The 12,412-nt window shown below is 42.2% G+C and overlaps 1 protein-coding gene across 1 annotated transcript; it reads right to left on the reverse strand.

Moving 5' to 3' along the window:
• Nucleotides 1–300: 300 nt before the first annotated feature.
• Nucleotides 301–1,721, reverse strand: LOC149165507 (E3 ubiquitin-protein ligase RING1-like). Its single transcript, XM_089431155.1, has one exon. The coding sequence runs from the start codon at nucleotides 1,569–1,571 to the stop codon at nucleotides 609–611; it is 963 nt and encodes a 320-aa protein (XP_089287281.1). The 5' UTR covers nucleotides 1,572–1,721; the 3' UTR covers nucleotides 301–608.
• Between the last annotated feature and the right edge of the window lie 10,691 nt (nucleotides 1,722–12,412).

The raw sequence follows: 12,412 nt of genomic DNA on the forward strand, positions 1-12,412 counted from the left end.
AAAAACATTAAACAGTTGAATTACAGCCCTAAAATAATTCAGAAAGAAATAAACCTAAAAAACATGAAACAGGTAAACTACAGCCCTAAAATAATTCAAAAAGAAAAAAACCCTCAAGGACTTAGGAATTCTAAAATTCTCAAAAACTACAAAAGTCTGGATTCATTAAGAAAGGAACAAAATAATAAACAACAAAATCCTTAAAAAGAAATAAATAAATCAATGGATTGCTGTGAAGATTTCTTTAACTCATGTAATTATCCATTTTCCTGTGAAAATTTTGTCCTTCTTATTCCTGTGAAAATTATTACTTGAACAGATTTCTTGAACTCATGTAATTGTCCATTTTCTTCTTGTGAAAATTTTCTCCTTATTGTTCCTGTGAAAGTTATTACTTCTGATATATAAAATGATGGCAGTCAATAACATTGTCGGAAACAATGCGAATAATTCTTTCACAAAAAAAGAGAATAAAATAATAACATGGCAGTTGAATATCAAAGATGTAATAAGCCCATACGAAATATAAGCAGGGCAGAAGTTCAGTCCACAAAACTAGATCTAAGATTTCTACGATGAAAGCTATTTACAGTGAGGCCTCGAAATATCTAATCCAAAGACGGCTCACCAACAGGAGCCCCTTCTTGCCCGTTCCGCCCATCCCTTCCACGTCTCGACAAAAACAGGGACCTGATAAGTGGCCAGGGAATTGCCAGAGAAAATTCTCTTCTCCTCTCACTGCCAGTCTGGCCATCCTGTTCGCCCTCCGAATCTGACGTGTTCGCCTGTCTGTCAGGCCCGTCCCTTCTGTTCTCCTCTGACGAATTGGCCTCCTCCGCTTGCCGTTTCTCCGCGTCATCATCCTCGTCATCGACCGGCATCTGGTACCGGCACACGGGGCACGAGCTGTGCAGCTTCAACCACGGCTGAATGCAATCAGAATGGAACATGTGCTTACATGGCATCTCACGTGCCTCGCTTCTCAGTTCAAACTCCTCCAAACAAACAGCACATTGCGACAAGTCAGAGCTGAGGTGCTCCTCAGAAATTTTGACAGCAGGCATGGCCTCAACGGCAGATCTCGAAGCCGGCGGTGTGCCGTAATGATTCGCGTCGTTCTCTGCCAGGCGTTGGATCAGCCAGTCAAGCCCCGGTCCCATGAAATAGTCACCGGAGGCCTCAGGCATGGGCACAAAAAGGCTCCCTTCCTCATCATCTTCATGCTGGAGAGCAAAGGGGTTCATTAAAAGAACTCTTTCAGTACCTCCCGATACTCGATTCCTGACCACTGTAGCGCCCAGGGGTTGCAGAAAGTGAAGAATCGGTGACCTTTCAACCACAAACATCGCAGGCCTTCGGCCCTGAGGCTCCCGAGCAGCGGTAAAGATCCTTTCCCTTGGGGTCGAATCAGAGCCACCAGACCGGGACTGAGCTTCTTGAGTCCGTCCACCTTCGATTTCTTCAACAAACCCTTCATTGCATCTAGGGCAACAGACCTCTTCTCCAATTACATTGCGAATTGTTTCCTTGCATATGTGGCACCAGTATTCAGAGCCCACAACGGCTGCCATTTTCAAATTCCAAGCAAAAGAAAGAAAATGCTCTGCAACTCTTTACCCTAGCACAGCAGAGGAAAAACGCTCTGTAATTCTTCTTCAAATCTGGCCACGAATCGGCAGCTGGAAAGTGCAAAAGAAAGAAATTCAGTAGCAGAGGAGATGTTTCCTCGGTCTCTAATGTGATTGTGGAATTAAGCCGGAGAACTGCTTATTTGTACAACGGTAAAGAACAGTGCGGAAACTTCCTAGAAACATCTCGAAACCGAAGTATGTCCAATTTTAATGTTAATGGCTTATATATTATATATCATTTAAAAACAATTATATATATGTGAGAGAAAAAATTAATTTTTTATAGCTAATATGTTTATTTGATCTTATATATATTTCATTTAACTTTAAAAATACAATTTAAACAATAAAAAATAACACATTGTATTTTACAATGTAAAGAAGTTTATATGTGAAGTAATTTGATCATTCTCAGTTAATGTTAGATCCGTACTTAAAATAGATCTATGTTGGTAACAAAAAAGTCATTTTAATTTTCCTTGATAAAATGTTCAATCTACATGTTATATAAAATATTTTATTTTAATCTTGTATATACTCTATATAACATTCAAAAATACACTTTAAACATAATCACAAAATTTAATTGTACAAAAAACACATGTTTTTAATGTAACCATTGTTGATAATTGAAAACTCCAGTTTATCATCCACAAGCTAATTAAGCAGTTGAGTCCTTCAACAAAACATTGCATCAAGTATTAATCAAAATATGTGGAATAAACCAAAATGACTCAAATGATATAATGTTAGCAATATTAGGTGCGTATAAAACATCATACAAGAGAGCCACTAGTTAGACATCTCTCAAGCTAGTTTATGGTCGGGAAGCAATAGTCCCACTATACTCTAGATTAACACTGAAAATATTTTCTGGTCTTAGATATGACATTGATAGATATAAGTGGTGGAGACTTCACTAGCTAAATGCATTGAAGGATGAAACCATACAAGATTGTGATTCCAAAAGTGATATTGATTTCTCTGTGAGTATTTTATTCAGTACATTGATTGGTTCAATGATCATTACTAATTTCAATGGTGACATGGCGAAATTTTATCTACAATCTAAATCTCCTTGCTTCTTACAAGTTCTTGTATTGTGATGTTTATGCAATTTAGTAACATTTGGCTCCAAATGATCTGTATCACAAGTTATGTAATTGTTAAGAAAGTTCTCAATTTCTGGATTGCTTTGTTTTCCATATATTGGAGCATTTTCTATCCATGATAGTCCATGTTCATGTTCGGTTCCTCTATTTTTAAACTTTGTTATGAAATGGTAATCAAATATTTTTCCAAAGAATGTACTATCATAACATATCATTCGATTTACAACATTAATTATGTGTCTATAGTTCTGATGACATGTAAATGGATATTTTCTTATAAGGTGATCAATGTCATCATCTTCTAATATATTAGTATCATTTTTAGTTTCTCTATTTCTAAACAGTGTGACCAATGTATCTAGTAATGGTTCCCATCAATGCGCTGCACTTGTAAATGTCACAAAGAAAGTTGGAGGTCCCAATTGTCGTATCATTGCAAATATGCTTCTTTTAATTTGTTCCAAATGATTAGGAGATATGCGAATGTTTTTGAAATCTATGCATCTAATATCAGATTTCAATAAAATTTCCAAATTTTCTCAATACTTGACATCTCTTTCTAATATTTTTCTCCCTCTTAGTTGCACTTTTCTTATTCGTACCCATATGCAAGAGAGAATGTTATCAATAATTATTTGCATTCTCTTGAAAAACAAATTTGTTGTGTGAAATGAGAAGTCACCACTTGCTTGCAACAATTCCCATTGCACTATTTTTTGGGAGCTAAATCTATTTATGATGTCATCATCACGCACATCACCATAGAATAATGTTGGAAAGTTCATTTCTTTTACATATTTTTCCTTGAATATCCCAAGTGGTTGTTGTCCTTCAATAGGTGCAAGTTCAATAATCTTGTCTTGCAATCGTAAATGCATTGTGACTCTATTAATCCATGTATCAATGTTTCAGTAGGTGCTTCATTATTTGCATCACTGTTTCTTGGCTTATATGGGCTTGACCCAGGTTTGGAAGAATTATTTAGCCAAACAAACCCGCAGCTATCGGCCCTTTCGGCAACAGTCTGCAAAGCGCAGACGAAAGTCTCACCCGAGGTAGCAGAGGAGAGTGTTGGAACCAGGTTTCCGCACCCTGGGGATGTCTTGGATGTGGTTTTGGTCTCGTGCACTATTCTGCAGTTTCGTGCTATGCCAGATCCCCACAAATCGGAATACCCTTATCGCACTTATTATAGATGGAATCACTTATTACTGGTTTGATCTAGTTAAAACGGTCTTTAAGCAAACATTTATTACTTTTGGATTACTTCGTGCATCAAGATTAATCCAGTTCACATGAATTCAATCGTAGCAAACGCAGAAATCATAAAAATTCATCTATCATAAAAGAGTAAAGTCACAACCAACTTAGAATTTAGAAGAAACTTAGCTTTATTATCAATATTTCATAATACATCCAGATCCACCCTGCGCACTTAGCTGTAGGGGTTTGCGCACACAACTGCGGACATTCCAGGCCTCTACGCACATAGCTGCAGAGCCTATACCTTCTACGCTACTCCCTTGTGTTGAAAATGCAACAAGATGATGGAGCTTAGTGAAAAGAAGTCGCCTTCACTAAGTGGGCCCGCAGGCTATTTTTGGCGCAAAGTCTATTTTAGACATATGGATCATGGTCTATGAGTTGCAGGATGTTGTTTATGGATGATTGGTCATGTTGGGAAAAATAGATGGACTTCTATTTTTGGTTCATAGCAGAGTGATCAGAGTCTATTTTTAGACTGCCAGGCTAAAAATAGAAACGGTCAAATATTATTAGCCCTTAGTAATATTTGGACTCTAAACATTATCTTATTCTCTTGGAGCACTTCAGTTCGAGCTACGGATGTGGCACATGAAACCGACAGAAGGAATCACGTGGTTTCTTATGTGTTAGTTGAGCTATTGCATGGAGGAATTCAGTTAGAACTCATGCATGTGAGTTCTGTGGAGTTGGATGTGGAGTTGATGGAGTTGTTTTCAGTTTGACTTAGTTGAACTAGTTGTATTTAGTCTAACTAAAGAATACACTAGTGATGAGTTGTGTGAATTGATTGTTAATTAATTCACTAATTATTAACTCATAAAGCAGCTAAAGAATACATCAATTAACTCTGTGCATGGACAGTTCAACAGAGACAGGTGTTAGAGGTAAGTTAAAGGGTGAGTTGTGACTATCAGTTGTGCATGAGATTTTGCACATGCATGGATTGAGTAATGCCAATGAGGTTTGTGCAGTGTGGGCCAATATCAAGGAAATTGTAGCTTGTGATCACGTGATTCTCTTGCAGGATTGTGCAGTGGAGGCAGGAAAAGCAGCGGAGGAGATTTGAACCTGTGACTTGTTCAGATCTGAGCTAGTTTTGTGTGTAACAGGTGGAGATAGTACTAAGTACTTGTGAGGAGTATTGTACTATGTATTGTTACATGTTCTCAATCATTATAATATATAGATAGTGTGGGGTTTCCAGCTGTATGCTTTCCCCGGGTTACATACTGTGTTAATGTGCACATGCGATTGATGTTTCATTGTTTTTAATGCTGCTAAATTGATGATCAACATAGAGGAGGTTATGTATTATGCATGTATTTCGCAATAGTGTATAATCGGGATAATCTCTGTGAATAAGTGTCATATTATTCAAAATTTCTACACCTTGACTCAGACTTACTACTACTCGTAGACTATTCACCCATTACATCATAGAACCAAAAATCAAAAATTGAATTTCCTTTCCCTCATAGAGCCTCGCTCTATTTATACTTTCCCTTGGCCAGTGATCCCACCGCTGGCTGACTCTATTACTATTTCTTTACAATATTTTCGGGTGGACTACCCTTTGACTCAATTCCTATAGCTTGCACTCTGTGCTTTCTGCGCAGTCTTACCCTAATATTACCCAAAATTTTGGGCTTCACGCCCCATACTCGTTCCACGGGGCTTTCGCTACCCAATAGTTCCCCAACACAATCATCATGACTCGTCTCGAGTCACTGAGCTGGTGCGTCCATATTTGCGCAGAGATCAGTCAACAACTTCTGTGCGTCGCTGGTACTAGTAGCAAATTCTTCTGTCATGTGCTACATCTGTTCCACTTGTTGTACCGATATTTCTGCCCCTATATTGGTTATCTCCATCCTAGCACATTTGGCCTTCATGTGTGCTACCTTATGCTCTATGGTGGTTGAAACTGCAAATGCCTCGTCCAACCATGGTTGGATACGCGTTTTCACCATGGCTTCCTTCCATCTCACGACTTTTTCTTGGATTTTCATGTCCTGCACCTCCCTCATCTTAGCCAACCATTGTGGGATGGCAACGGTCTGCGCAGTTCCCCAGAGCTGATCGTAGGCGTGCTGAAGTTCCCGGACCTCTGCTTCCAACCTGCACAGTGTGGGATCTTCCTGAAGGATAGTGAGCATATTAGGCGACTAAGTTAGCAACTCGGTACATTCTTCGAGTGATCATGCAAGCATCGCGTGCCCCATATCAATAATGTTCTGGTGTTGTACTACTACCTCTGGAGGCATTGGTGGTGGGACCTACAATTTCAATTCTACGATCTGCACACTGAGTTCGAGCTGCAGCCGTGTGGCCTCTTCCTTGGTCCTTAGAAACTCCATAACCAACGTACGAATCTGTGCTTCAATGGCCAAGTCCCCTATAATATTTATCTCCTAAGAACTCAAATAGGCATCTGCTACTATCTTTTCAATCTATTGTTTTTGGGTGACTGCTTCATCGCGTTGGAGCTATAGCTATTCAATATTAATTCTCTGCTCTTTGAGTATCTGGTCGGCGTGGTTGGCCCTTGCAAAAAGTTCAATTACGGTGTTGTCGTGAAGTTGTTGCAAACTATCACGTGGGAGTGAAACCACATTCAGTCCCAATTTGGTAAGTCATTCTAGTATACTCAGTCTTCTAGTTGGTTAGTGACCAAAGCGCCAGCCGAAATCGGAGTAGACTGAGCAACCTGGGCTCTGAGCAATGGTTCTGTAGCTGTCATACCGGAGGCTTCTGTAGAAACACTAGGGCCTACCTATGCAATTCTTGATCCCAGTTCATGTAACTGTGTCCGGAGCTCCCCCAACACAATGTGTTGTTCCAACATAGCCTCATTGACTGCCTCCCGAGTAGCTTCGCGAACGATGTTTTCGATGTCATTTAGATTGCCCTCCGTTAGGGTGGTAACTTCACTATCAGGCTTATATGCTTTTGCTTTCTTTCGTGCCTTTGGTCGCTCTGGTGTGGCTGAGCGCTTTAGTGGGGTATTTATTGCGGCTGACTGAGTGGTTTCCTTCTGAGTGCCTTTGTCCTTTGTTGGTGTCTATGCACCTGGTACTATTTTATCTGTTGCTGCAAGTTTTGCCTCTCACGCTACCTTAACCTCTGCAACATACTGTTCGCTCTTGTTTTGTTATGCGACACACTTGGTTGCCACTTTTTGTTTCTGAATTGCAGCCTTGTCTCGTTCCACTGTAGTGGGTCCTCTCCAAGCTGTAGGCCAAGCCTTGACAATCTTGTGAACAACGTCATTAGTGACAATGAACTAGAGAGGGGTCCATGTCTAGGCTGGGTCCTTGCGCGCCCGGATGTAGACGTGATGCATATCTGCTTTGAATTCCACAATGTGCTTCATACTCTCATAAACTTCATTTGTTAAGCATGGTAACGTATTGATCCACTGATGCACAGTCGTGTCCATTAATACCCAAAATATCTTAATTCCCTGAATTCTACTTGCGTCCTTGGTCACCCAGAGGGACGCATACTACGCGGCTTCCGGCCATTCTGGGGTTAAAATAGGAAACTGGCTGTTGTCAAGAAACTCAGTAGCGACTAGTATGAGGGACAGTAGCAACCATGCATAATAGAATGGTTTGCCTTCTTCCTGGACTTCGCGACAATTGGCTAGGAATTCTTCACAAAAATACTGTGACCAATTGAATCATACACTAGCGACACATTCTTTAGTGAGTGCAATAACTACAGCGGAGACCTCAGAGCTCTGACATTTCCTCATTACTTTTCTTGCCAGCAACTGAGTGGCCACCTAGAGTGTGTTGTTGGAGATATTGTCAATGATGTACCCTCGCGTTCCCTTGGTGAGCTTATATGTCTTCTTCATTCGTTCTATCAATCCCACATCGTTACTTTTGGTTGTAATTTCCCAAGGGTTCATCTGGCGCAAGGTAGATGCGAGACTTGATGAACAAGTTCTGCTGTGATACAAATGGGTTTACCGACCCATCGAATATCTTCGTGCACTAGATAGAGCAACTGCTTGATGACTATCATAGTAATAGGGGGTTGGAGAAAGTGTGGAATTTCTAGGAGAGAAAGTAATCCAGCTTCGTCCACCTTTCGCAGCCACTCTTTTGGCTGTAGAGTGGTCACCATACCTTCTATCGTATGGTCCATTAAGGCAATCCGTCGCTATATGGGGAAATTTTGTTCGATCTGCAAGGTTGAAATCGTCGAATTTCATCATGGTGATACGGCCAACCACCGAATTTTCTACTGGGACGTCTTTCGGGAGAGAGGGGGTAGTGATTATACTGCTGAATTCATCCAGGTTTGTGGGTACCTTGTTCATCCCCTTACTTGGAGGCATATACTTGGGTCGTCGCATTGGCTATATAGGGTCTTCCTCAGAGATGTCCTCTTCGATCCTCGTGGGAGACTCTTTTGTTTCTTCCTCGCTATCAATGATAACAGTTTTACCTTTTTCCTTCATTGTGGACTTGCCAACCTACAAGTGTCGTGGCGACCACCAAACTGATTCTGGGAGTGGAGGTTTCTTCTTGGTCTTCGGTGTTCGTGGGGATTTAGAGTGTTCTGCTTCCTGTGGCGACTCTGGCTGTGGACTATCGGCGGTAGGCCTTTGAGCTTTCAAGATGACATCTTTGTATTGTTGTGGCAATGCCAGAAACCACGGACTATTTTCAACTTCCTCGTTGCTCATGACGTAGGTAATACGGGCCGATTTTCTTGTCGGATAGTACGACATGGTGGTGTGACCTTTGCACTGTTTATATATCGATTGAACCCAAAAACCAGGCAGCTTGTTTTTGTGATAGCTCATAAATGCGATTTGGATGGTTATGATTTTTCCTTAATGGCTTGCTACTTGCTTCAAGGTGATTTAAATGCGCCATCATACCATGAGCAGTATATTTAACGGTCACTTTCCATCTTTCCTTTGTAGAAGTGAATCCCCAAGGTCGTAGATGTGGTTTCTGTAGGGGGTCGGTGGCCATATCGCGCCATTGTATAGTAGCCTGTTTTATAGTCGTGCACCCTCTTCCAACTACTTAGGGTGCTGGGGCTGAACCCTCGATGGATAGTCAGAAGGGCGAACCCTTTCAGCGGGTCCCCAAGTTCCTCATTGACCCGGGTCGCGAGCACCCTAGATGTCCTCCTACTTCTATCACGGAAATATGGTGTGTGCGACCCTATGGCTTCTGGTGCAGCCATATCAAGGTAGGAAAGCCAACCATGTTGGTTTCCTTGGGCCATTCCTTTTCGTCATCTAGGGCAGCCACTTCTAATTGAATTTTCTCGATGGCCTTGTCCAACTTCATACTGTGGTCACGGATTCGGGCCTCAGTTTATTCCAACTCATCAACTCATTGTTTTGCACGTCGAATGGCAGCCCACAATTGTTGAACCGTGTCGCGGATGCCATCTCTAGTGGGGGAAGCTATGCCTATAGTGTCCAATTGGGACGTATGGGGGAGGTTCCCTCTAACATGATGATCTTGTGATCCACTATTGTCTGTTTGAAGTGTCGGTCGTCCACCATACACCTGTAGTCTTCGTGCTATCATTTTGTGCCAACTTAACTACCGCACATATCTTCCAATTCGGAGTCGAAACTTTCTCGTGTATCTGAGATTCCCTGATCCTTCTATCGGGGCGCGCGCCCTGTCTGCCGACACACTGGGCAGTTCCTGTAATACACATGTGAGTTGGTCTTCAGTGGTTGTGTCTTGCTCTTTCAGGTGGTGTCTTTCCTCACATCATGCCGATTGAGTCACCCTATTACAGTTGAGTGTTGTAACTCCCTGCAATCGATTCTGCCAGCGCTCCGCTTCCTCCTCAGAATCGATAGTGCAGATACTCTCACGTTCCCATGAGGTTCTTCTATCATCTTTGTAATGCATCTGACCAGGGTCCTGCGCTATTATCTGATAAAGGAAATCTAGTTCATCATTATTTTCCTCATCACGGATGGGTTCTATGTAGTGCTCCCCTTCCGCTGGGTCCAGTGGAACTACTATGTGAAGTGACTTCTTTTTGAAAGTCATCGTGCACCTTTTCAAGTTGATGATTCCTTTCATGTCGATGGCTCAATCAATCCTGAGCAAAGTAGGGTAAGGATTGTTATCATCGATAAGCTCTATGACTTCGAAGTCGATCTGGGTCGTTACACCATTGATATCCACCGTCACCCCTTGTAATCAGCCCATTGGTAAGATATTTTGCTGGTTATCTATCTGTAGTTGAATCGGGGACCATTGTAGTAGGGGCTTGCCTATACACTCCCAAGTTTGCTTAGGTAGTATATTTGCATCCGAGCCTAAATCTAGGATGACTTGATCCATCTCATAATCTCCTATTTGTGTCCTCATTCTCATTTCTCATCCAGTGTGTAGATCATATCGTCCTATCCTCCGGACCACCTAGGGTTTGCTAAATTTGACACTCTTGGTAATCAACTCTTGTAGCCCTTGGATAACCTTCTGATTCCGCAGTAATTTCATGCATGCGTCAAGAAAGGAGGTGATCATGTAGGGGTCCATTTTTGCTTCCATTTGGTCCTTCTCACTTGAGGTAGTGGCTTTCGTGAAGCTCAGTTGGTCTTCATTTGGCCCTGCCCTTCCTTGCTTTAGTTCAATAGTACGATTCCCCATAGGCAGGTCACTTCGTGCCCCTCCTATGCTCCCTCCTTCCGTTACGCCATTCCTTCGCACCATATTTATACTAGTGTCCTCTTTTCGGGGTTCCACATGCATCAGATGGACATTCTGGGTTAGTGGATGTTTAAGCACCCCTTTCTTGTTTAATTGGGAAAGCAATGTTGGACAATCTACCAATTTGTGATCGAACTGTTCGCAATAAGGACATGAGATCCTAGTTGGGTTCATGCACTCGCGAGCATAGTGTCCTTGTTCACTACAATTATAACAAGTTATCTGTCCTTGACCTCAGCGGGTCCCCATCCTCTTCCCTGACCTTGTCCTTGAAATCCTCACGTGTTTCAGCCTGTACCCTGTAGGCTGGGGTCCATTCCATCATTAAGTCGTAGCTTCGACACGCTCGCTCATCGTGTCCTACTGACCAACAAAAATTGCAATATAACTGTTGTGAGATCTGTGTATACTTCTGTAATTGATGGCAGTTATCCGTTGCATGTTTCCCTCCCACTTGGAAAATTGCACACCAGAGCGCAGGCGCAACATTTTGTCTTTTCTGGACTTCCACTTTTAATTGAATCAGGCCTCCTCCCTCCAAATAGTTCGCGAAGACCGGGCAATGGTCTTTGTCGTGTGTGTGCCTTTTACATTTAATACACTGTGCCTCCGGCTGTACCCCTGATTGAGGCATTCTTCCTTGCTTCAAGCTTTGTACTTCCAAACTTAAGTTCTGAAGTTGCACATGGAGTTGCTAAACTCCCAACCCTGGGTCCGGAATCGGGGTCGCGTATAACCTCATAGTTGTCTCTAGTGCCTCGACCTGGGTTGAGATCTTCTATTGTGACAAAGCCACCCTTAGATGGGGTGTTAATGACGCCACAAACCATGCGCAATGCTATCCATCGGTAACGTCATATTAGCTTCACGAATAGTACTCTTTAAGCTTTGGTCCAGATCCCATGGGGTTTGACTAGAAAGCATTGCTATTTCCTTGAACCCAATGATCAATTGGTTCTCAAACTTTCGTCGGTTGAACTCCTTATTAAGCGCATCCTATATAGTTGCTAGTCGTTCATTCGGGTGGTCAGTTGAGTGTTTTATGTACCATGTCAGCGCGCGGTCCTAAAGTGCACTAACCATCCTAGAATTTTTGATGTTTTCATCCGTTATACCTTATGCGTACCATACAGAGTTTATCACATACCAGAACCAACTTGGATCTTCATTCCCTATACCTTGAAAGGTCGGTAACTTGACTGCAGCCACCATCCCTGTTCTAGGAGGTGGTGAGGGTTGAGGTTGTGTGGGCAGATGCAACGTGGGTGATGGGGGTGATGGCGTAGATGGAAGTAGTATCAGCGGAAGGCATTCTGTAATCAACCAGACTGCACTTTTGGGCGAGAACCTAGCGAGATCTTCTTCGCTTTCCCATGAGATAGAAATCAAAGGACTGTTCCCTGCTCCTCCCATTCCTCGGTAACCTCTTCCACTCTGTGTTACCCCAGACATTAATGTATGCGCATAATCTGTTTTTCACACAACAGCATCTTAATCCATGTGTTTAATGACTTGATGTATCGACCTCGCGGTCCTTGGAGAAATTGTCTTTCCACTTTGTTATAGCTTACAGTGGTGTCTATTGCAAATTCAGTGATAAATCCTCCAATGATTCGATCTACCTAGTGGTCGACCGCGTTCGCGAGTTTTTCTTCAGTGGCTTCTAGTCTACGCACTAGTTCTTGGGTCCACA

Source organism: Pinus tabuliformis, chromosome 5_1 (assembly GCF_031772625.1).
Source record: "Pinus tabuliformis cultivar Carrire ecotype Pingquan chromosome 5_1, CPIR1, whole genome shotgun sequence".
Lineage (NCBI taxonomy): Eukaryota > Viridiplantae > Streptophyta > Pinopsida > Pinales > Pinaceae > Pinus > Pinus tabuliformis.

Excerpts from the sequence above, each read along its gene's own strand:
- LOC149165507 (XM_089431155.1), bottom strand. The coding sequence starts at position 1,571 with ATGGCAGCCGTTGTGGGCTCTGAATACTGGTGCCACATATGCAAGGAA.